Here is a 9,923-nt window from a genome sequence, read left to right on the forward strand (position 1 = left end):
AAATTAAGATTCAGAGTTTTCTGCCATATGTAGTTTATTAACACCTCTACATAGAAGCATATTTTCATTACTAGAATATATAGCTGAATACTGTTGACAATATCAATTTAAGCCATGAAATAAGCTATGAACTCCAAGCAAACAAGAAATAGATTAAACCATAATTTAACTTTAAACTTCAGTCAAATATGAATAACTTAGACCGGCTTAAGTTAGAATAACCAATTTAGATTTTCAAATATTTAGACCTCAACCAAACATCACCATTATATTTTAATAGGATCTAGACGATTCCATTACAAGTATAAATGTGCGGGGGGAGGGGAATAAATCTGCTGTGATACGAATTTCATGAACAGTGTTCCTGAAATTCTTGCTTTTTTCAAATCTAGCCATTCAACTTTTTATGTGCACACATCTCTAAACAACTGATTTTTATGTGAACGTATCTCGAAACAAATCAACAATTGAATTTGAAAAGGCAGAGATTGTAGACTACTGTTCACATGTAAGGATCGCAGCAGATACAGATCCAGGAGAGAGGTGGGGGTCTTGCCACCCATTTTGAACCAACAAAGAGAGAGAGAAAACTCTGAATTTTTTATTTATACCATATTAAAAATAAATAAATAAATTATGATTTGTGAATTTTTTTTAAAATACTCATGTCACAAAGTGGTTTGATGCCTCCATTATTAGAAGCCGCATATTGGTTTATAAGTCCTCCAAAAATTTAAAAATACACTGTGCTATTAAATATATTTAGGTTTTTGAGGGGACCTCCAAACCAATATGTGGCTCTCTAAGAATGAAATCACCAAACCATTCTGCGGTCCGGGTGTTTTTGAAAGTTCCTAGAATTTCAGATGTTTTGGTTTATTTATTTTTATTAAAAGTTAAATAATTGAGTAGTAAAATTACAATATTACAAAGAGATATGTACTAATATTATGAGTAATAAATGAAAAATAGTTTTATAAAGTATCATTTTCTATTCGAAAGATAGTTTTCAGCGAAGAGAAAAGAACATCAATGATGTCATTTTTCTTAACAACAGGACACGGGAATCATGTCCCCCGAGTCCCCGACTACTATTCGTTAGAGAAAACAGAAATTAAATTAGTCTTCATTACTTATTAAATACTTCTATATTTTTTTTTTAACATTTTTTGAGTTTAATCTAACAAAAACAAAGTATTATTGACATGGTCTAAAATCTATTCAAAATATATTTAACCCGATTTCAAATTTGAAATTGGGCAAACATATATATCAAGATATCATAATAATTATATACAAAATTTTCTAAACCTATCGCGAGATATCACTACAATGATTTAGAGATTAATAATTTTGTTGTTAACAGATATACAACAAATCAACTTGAAAAACTGAAAAGAACCCAATAGACAATGATAGGAATTAATGCACCAATCTCATCCCATGGATGAGAGAAATTCAGCTGTTATCATTAATTAATTGGATTTGCAATTTATCATTAATTATATTATAATTTGTTACCAAAAATGCAGTATAATTTCTGCTCCTGATATTTTATTTATTAAGAATATCCGTTATCAAGAAATATTGGTTCGATCGCTTCACCATCACACCACAAACTACAAATTGGGAACTAAATTAAATATTCGAGTCACTTTCAATATCTAGATTTCAAAAATTAGGAGGACCAAATTAAATATTGAGTCAGTTTTCATCTGGTTTTCAAAAATTGAGTGGACCGAAGTAAAGTTTCGATCATTCTCATATTCAGATTTTTTGTGATCCAAAACATGTGTTGGTGTGAAAAGAGAGGACCTGAGGGAGAAGAGAGAAGAATAAAACTAAGTTCCGGTCACTCTATACTTAAATCTGAATTTTATAATTCGGTCATTATTTATTTTAAAAAAGAATGCAAACTAACATTATAGATATGCTTCATGATGGAAATATATATGTTAAATAAAAGCGAAAAATAATATTAATTATTAAGCCGTATTTTCATTTTCAATTGGAAGTAAAGTCGACGGACAACATTATTTTTCTATTTATTTTAAGTTAATTAAAGAACAAGGTTTCTAATGAGATACATGCAGTCATTTTTTTTTTCCAAATAGTTTATCGAAGACTAAAGTTCAAGATAAAATTTTGTATATTTTTTTGTTGTTGTGCCTAGTAAATACCACGCCAACATTCGAAATTTTTATGACCATTCTTGCCGAATTTTTTTAAATACCATAATAAAAAAACCAAACCAAAACACTGTTGTTTTCGGGAAATTTTATATTTACCCAGACCGCACAGCCAGTTTGCGGCTCTAGACCGGAGTCTGCAGATTCAATCTGCGACCCCTCTTTTTTTTTTTTATTAAGAACATTTATTAACTACAAGACCAAAAAAAAAAAAAACATCTGAAAGGGTGTGGTTTTGGTCTTAAGGATTTTAAACAAAATAATTTTAAAAATTGGGTCTAGACCATCGATTTTGCATCAATAGTCAACTAAATTTATTGAATGAAACAATAGTAGTGAGAAGGACATAAATTAAACTGAGATATTTACACTATGTTCAAGGTAATGAATAAATTAGAGATCAATTATTGATAACAAAGTAATTAATAATATAGCAAATCATGTTAATAGAAAATATTTTAATGACTCTTTAAATCCTATAACTCATTATAAATAGGCACTATATAAGTAGTTCTCTTTTTTTTTCTCAAATTTTAACATATTATCATAGCAATAATTTAAGATGTTGATATTTTTCTCAACGCTCTCAATTTTAAAGAAAAGACACAAACCAGTCAAAACGACCAGTCAAGTAGCAAAGATGCAGATAAACGTGATTGAATATGTGGATTCCAGTCTGAAACTGCGGACTGGTTGTGCGGTCCTCATTAAATGAGGTTGTAAATTGACTGTGCGGCTTGAGTAAAAATTGAAATATCTTAAAATGAGAGTGTTTTGATTTATTATTTTTTTTAATATGGTATTTAAAAAAAATTCGGATGAACTTGTTTTCATATTAATGTACTTTCACACATACAAAGCTTTCTTTTAAAAAGAAAAAAGAAATGCAATGTATTACTTTTGTGGAGAATCTGATCAATTAATGTCGAACAACGAATCACGAAGTCGATAAACACCAATCAATTAGAGCCGTCCGATTAATACGGAATTGCTAATTAAGCAATTAATAAGCAATATTTTTCATCTATTCCTGAATCTTTAAGTCCCAAAAAAAAAATAGAACATATAATCCTTATTTTATCTCGATTCGTTTTAATGAATATTGGACATCATTTTAATGTATTTTTTTTTTAAAATATACCGACATTTGTTTATAACCCAAGTACTTCCACTGACAATATATGCCAAAAAATATTGTTTACAACTAATTAACCAGTTTTTTTTAGTGAGTACCCGTTTATTAGATATAAAAAAATGTAGATTTTTGTACAATATAATATTTTTTTACATGAACATAATGTTTTTAGTTCTGCATTATAAATTTTGTATATCTATGATATGTGGTCTTTAGCAATAGACCAATAGTCGGCCATTGATAAATATCTGTCTGTCCAGATCCTGTTTTCCTGTAGCTTGAGAGCTTCTGGTGTCTGCTGAAAGAGACACAAGTATAGCTAACCAATAGCTTGTCTTCCATATTGATTGATTCTTTTTTTTTTTTTTAAATAGCGATGTATTCTTTTTTAAAATAGCGATGTATGTACGGTTGCAAAAATGTTACGACCTCGTATCTCCGACATTTTTATTTTTACTCAAATTTTAAAGTATTTTAATAAAAATAACCAGGGTTTTGAAAAAATTTAAAAATACCCAAAGTGTGGAAAAATTTCGCACTCCCAAATAAAAATTCGGAAGTGCGGAAAAATTGCACGGCCCGACATTTTTTTTTTTTTTTGGTATTATAAATAGACATTTTTAGATCAACCTTTTTTTTTTTTTAAACCATGGCCGTAGGGAAATCATCATCAGATATTTCATATCGAAAATATTATTTTATCTCCACACATCTCGTAAATGGTAAATAGGCATGGCCAATAAACTACATTCGTAAATGGTAAATATTTTGTCAGTTTACTGATTTCAATTGTGAGCAGTTGTGAATAGTAGTGAACAGTCGTATATGAATAGAAAATATGTACATGAATAGTAAATATGTATATGCACATTATATGAACAGTAAATACATATACGTATATGAACAATACATACGAATATGAACAGTAAATATGTAAATGAACAGTTGTAAAAAAAAATACCTCATGTAGAAGTTGAACAGTACGTCTCCTTCTTCTTCTCTTCCTCTCTTTCTCCTCCTTCTGTCTTCTCTTTCTACACGATCAGAAAAAAAACGCCTATTTATAATGCAAAAAAAAAAAAAAACGTCGGGCCTTGAAATATTTCCGCACTTTGGGTATTTAAAATTTTTTTTAATAACCCTGGTTATTTTTATTAAAATATTTTAAAAATTGGGTAAAAATAAAAATGTCGACTCGTATCCTGTTTGGTAATTGTTCATTTGAGTCAGTTCTAACTTGAGTTCGTTGACTCATTTAATTTGTGAACTGAATTTGAATATATCTAAACTCAAGCTACACATAATTGTACACAATCGATCATTGATTGATGAATTCAAATTGTTTTTCATAGGATAGTAAAAAAAAAGGTCAAGAGATGGAAATAAGATCCTATATCATATATTCTCCAATCAATTATTCAATGTAATTTTGTAATAGATCAACAACTTAAATAAGCATGATTTCATCGAACTATATATGCATCAGAAATAACTATAATTAGAAAAATTGACTGGGTAAAACAAGTTATGAGCCAATTCCAGTTAGTAATAAGCTAAACTTGAATAACATTTTTATCTCATTATTGCCTTCTCAAATCGAGTTGTCTCGCTTATTAACTTAATGATATGATCACGAGTTGGGAATAACTCGCTCAAACTCATATCATTTACAACCTAGATGTATGTTTGTTGATTTAATTTTAGAGGGGTGATAAGTGCATCTTCTTATTTTCATTTTAGATTGGGATTTGAGATAGATTAAATGCAACAATTCAATCAATTAATTACTATCCGAAATAGAATCCGAGTGTAAATTAAATTCAAGATAAATTTTACCACTAGACGCGCAACAGAGATCTTCATCTAGTGGTATCCACATGAACAGAATGACAAACAACTATGAGTCAGAGTGTTAGCGCCGACCGACAACCCTTCTATCGATCTCTTTCTTTCTCTCTCTCGGTTTTTGAATTGGTTCGAACAGAGTTACTTTCCGAAAATTAACTGTGCATGTATATTTGTAATAATTTGCACTGTTGATCGAATAAGACGTTGATCGCCTCCGTTGAAATGAACCTTTTCACAGAAACCTATCCAGATGCATCATTCAAATTCGTTTAACCAGATAGAGTAGAAATTCGGGCTCATATATTCATGCAACTCAATAAAATTTAATCCATATTTAATTATATAAATTAACTATTAATTTCGACCCACAACTATTTGCATGTAAGACATTTGTTCTAACAATTTCCCACTTATATCATAATTCCTAATTGTATTGAATTTTTCTTTTTAAAAAATATCTATATTTGATATGAAAAATATTTATACTGACTAGAAATAATAACCTAGAAATTTTTAATTTTAACTTAACTAATAAATTATTTTACTTGAACTTCTTCAAAGTTATTAAGAAAAAATATTGAACACTTTACAAGTTTAAGTTGTAGATAAGGAATGTAATAACTGAAAGATATACGAGAGATTAATTTATAGTAATTACACAAAGTGGAAAAAATAAAATCACAGTACTTGCACCAGGTGCCAAAAAAGATATTTGATAGACAAATTATAGTAAAATTAAGGTGAGCTTAAGCTCACTAAGTTTTCTTGGTGATGTTAAAATGACTTTAAACAATCTATTTAAACTGTTTAAACCTATAGACTTGTGTTAACATGTCAAGTTCATAATTATTCCACTTAATTTAGTATAAAGTTAAGCAGAAAAAGTTAATTTATTATAAGTTAATCTTAATGTGTTTATTTTTTATTTTTTTCTTATAGCTTAATTTTATACTATTAATTTTAAAATTTATAAATTTAACATATTACATAAGTATAACTTATCTACATCTTTACACTCGACAAGATTAACTTTATGCATCTTGTCGATATATCATATATATAGTTCACTTTGAACGTTTCAACATGTATAGAGTATGGCTTGGGTGCTATGGATAGCATAGGGGGTTACGGTGCTATGGCTCAATATTCGAGTTTTTAAAATTTTAACGGTCGATCCGAACCGTTCATCTTGTTCTCCATATTAATATGTGTTTGGAGACCAAATTTTACATTTTTTGAAAAAAAATTACTATTTTTTTAGATAGGTAGAAAATCAAATATCTGAATAGTGCAAAATTTTTTAGATCAAGTGATTTTCTACCTAGCTAAAAAAATAGTAAAATAAATTTCAAAAAATGTAAAATTTGGCCTCCAAACACATATTAATATGGAGAATAAGATGAACGGTTCGGATCGACCGTTAGAATTTTGAAAACTCGAATATTGAGCCGTAGCACCGTAGCCCTCTATGCTATCCATATCACCCAAGCCTTACTCACATGTATATATGTGACAATATTAACGACCAAAATAGATCCGTGAGAGGATAATTAATTAATTAAATACGTACATTGAGTATTATATATATAATGATTGGCTGTAGCGTGAAAAATAAATATTAATGACGAGGCTCGTGAAACATGAGCTAGCTAGTGCTGCCAACATCAGATCGAATCATCTCCCACCATCGCATGTGAATTGTTTCTAGTGCGAGAAAAAAAAAAAAAAAAAAAAAAAAAAAAAAAAAAAAAAACAAAAGCTATTTGAGTCTGGTCTAAGCGTCAACGGTCCGTGTTCAAACTCTTTACTCCACACTGAAATTAATTATCTACGCTATTTCCTCTCAAAGAGAAACTCCCTCGAGTATCCCCTCAGATTTCTCTCTCTCTATATATAACCATCCATCTCCTACCAGCTCCAACATATGTACACATCGCCTAGTTGTCTGTCTCTGTGTTTAAATCTCTCTCCCCTTAATTCCCTCCTCTTCTCTGTCCTTCATTTTCAATTAGAAACAATTAACCTATACCAAATGGATGCTAACTCTCTACCCAAGAATGATGCAAACTTTGCTCAACTTACCCCACTCACCTTCATCCACCGTGCCGCTTCCGCATACGGCAATCTTACATCCGTTGTGTATGATAACACAAAATTCACCTGGAAGCAGACGTATGACCGCTGCCTCCGCCTTGCTGCCTGGCTGCAGTCTTTTGGCATCAAGAAAAACGATGTGGTGAGCATATATATACATTCTCTCAATCTAGCTACCGTCTAATCCACTATTACATAATTCAGTACATATATTTTCCTTTATATAGCAACAAGACCGTATATGCAGACCGCATATCTGCATATGCAGTTTGCATGTAGTATTATGCATCCGCATGACCGTATATATGATGTGCATATTCAAATCCGCATATAAGTGACTGTATGACTTTTTAAATGAGATAGCATGCATACTATATACGCATATGCGGCCGTATATATAGTCCATGCACGATGCACCGCATTTAAACACTGGTTTAAAGGTTGGATAAATTATTTTATTTGCAAATTATATGTTGAAGCTCAACCTTAAATATGTGGGAAATTTTTAATCTACTTACTTTAAAGCGTTAATTGTTATCAGTACAAAATTTAACTATCACAAAGACATCATATAGCTGACATGTCTCATGTCAATTTTTTGTAAAGGTCTCCATACTTGCACCAAATGTCCCAGCGCTCTACGAGTCACACTTTGGAGTCCCAATGGCCGGTGCTGTGCTAAACACCATCAACACCCGCCTAAATGCTTCTGCCATTGCCGGCATTCTCTGCCACTCTGAAGCGAAGATCCTCTTTGTTGATCACCAGCTGCTCTCTTTGGCTAACGAGGCACTATCTGTCCTCACTACTCCCCATCCGGTACTTGTTGTGATTGGCGAGGTCTCCTCTGCCAAAATCTACACTTCACCTGGTCTAGAGTATGAGCAAGTACTTGCCTTGGCAGATGTGGTTGCCTTTCCACCAGTACCCGTCACCAACGAGTGGGATGCAATTGCACTGAATTACACCTCGGGCACTACCTCAGAGCCCAAAGGTGTGGTGTATAGCCATCGCGGTGCCTATTTGAGCACCATGACTCTGCTACTACAATGGGGGGTTGGGCTACAACCGGTGTATTTGTGGTCCTTACCGATGTTCCATTGCAATGGTTGGACCTTCACTTGGGGTATGGCAGCACGAGGCGGCACTAATGTTTGTATCCGGTCACCAACAGCTCGGGACATGTATCATGCTATTTCTTCCTATGGCGTGACCCACATGTGCGGTGCCCCTGTCCTCTTCACCACCCTTCTTCAAGCTTCTCCAACCGAACGCCGTCCGTTGACCCGTCCGGTTAGCATGTTGACCGGCGGTGCCCCTCCACCTGCTTTTCTACTGGAAAGCATCGAGCGTCTTGGGTTCCGTATCACTCATGCATATGGCCTCACTGAGGCAACTGGAGTTGCGCTTGTTTGTGAGTGGCAGGAAGCTTGGGACCACTTACCGGCTTCTGAGCGTGCTCAGTTGAAGGCCAGACAAGGTCTTGGTGCGCTCTCACTAGCCGGTGCTGATGTGAAGGACAAAGAAACAATGCAAAGTGTTCCCAGTGACGGCATCACTCAAGGCGAGATATGCCTTCGTGGAAGTAGCATAATGAAGGGCTACTTCAAAAACAAAAAGGAGACAGATGAAGCCTTCAAGGATGGCTGGTTTCTAACTGGTGATGTCGGGGTGAAGCACCCGGATGGATATATTGAGATCAAAGATCGATCAAAGGACGTAATCATATCAGGTGGAGAGAACATAAGCAGTGTAGAGGTAGAGACGGCACTGTACCGTCATCCGATGGTACTCGAAGTGGCAGTGGTTGCCATGCCACATCCGCATTGGGGCGAGACGCCGTGTGCATTTATTGCGCTAAAAAAAGAGTATGCATCCAATGAGGTAGGAATTGAAGAGGAAGACATAATCTCCTATTGTAGAGATAAGATGTCTCACTACATGGTACCAAGGAAAGTGGTTTTCTTGCAAGAGATACCGAAGAACGCAACAGGGAAAGCACAGAAGGTTCTTTTGAGGGAAGTTGCAAAAGGGTTGAAGGTAGGCACAAAGAAGAAGAATCATGAAGAGCAAGTGATGATCAAGAAGAAGAATCATGAAGAGCAAGTGATGGTTATGTCAAGGCTTTGAGAAGACAAAATTAAAATTACGTGACAAAGTAAAAAAGAAAGAAAGATGCATGACAAAATTACTTTTCTTTTTTCTTTGTTTTCCTTTTTGTATTTTATTTTTCCTGTTAATTAATTAAGAGTTGATGGTTATATGTCCCCCATCAAGGATGATTTAAAACTAGGCGACAAAAATACTCTTTTTATATATATAAATTGTATATATGGATGTACTTTGAAATATGAGAAAATTGCAATATTTGGATGTTTTCTTCATAATAATCTATAGTATTGTACCGTAACATTTGAAAATTTTGATAAGTATAAAAAGCCAAAAATATTGAGATTCAAGTAAAAAGATCATAATTTTTTTTTCTCGAAAATTCAAATATTAAGTGAATGTTTGTTCATGCTCATTCGCGAGGACATGCTTAAGTGGAAAAAAGGCTCAACGAACAGAAAAGAACCAAAAAGAAGGAGAAGGAATTGGGGTATAATTATGGTAATGCTAAATGTCCCCAACCGAGGTGTCTCCGTTTATATAGGGGC

At 33.0% G+C, this 9,923-nt stretch overlaps 1 protein-coding gene across 1 annotated transcript; it reads left to right on the forward strand.

The window, feature by feature from the left end:
* The first annotated feature begins 7,194 nt into the window (after positions 1-7,194).
* Positions 7,195-9,640, forward strand: LOC144546545 (trans-cinnamate:CoA ligase, peroxisomal-like). Its single transcript, XM_078295089.1, has 2 exons — positions 7,195-7,408; positions 7,873-9,640. Exons 1-2 carry the CDS (start codon positions 7,205-7,207, stop codon positions 9,394-9,396), a joined length of 1,728 nt encoding a protein of 575 aa, XP_078151215.1. The 5' UTR covers positions 7,195-7,204; the 3' UTR covers positions 9,397-9,640.
* The last annotated feature ends 283 nt before the right edge of the window (positions 9,641-9,923 follow it).

This window comes from Carex rostrata, chromosome 2, assembly GCF_964058835.1.
Source record: "Carex rostrata chromosome 2, lpCarRost1.2, whole genome shotgun sequence".
Lineage (NCBI taxonomy): Eukaryota > Viridiplantae > Streptophyta > Magnoliopsida > Poales > Cyperaceae > Carex > Carex rostrata.

Coding starts and splice junctions, on each gene's coding strand:
- LOC144546545 (XM_078295089.1), top strand. CDS start 7,205: ATGGATGCTAACTCTCTACCCAAGAATGATGCAAACTTTGCTCAACTT. Junction 7,409..7,872: donor GCATCAAGAAAAACGATGTG/GTGAGCATATAT, acceptor TTTTTTGTAAAG/GTCTCCATACTTGCACCAAA.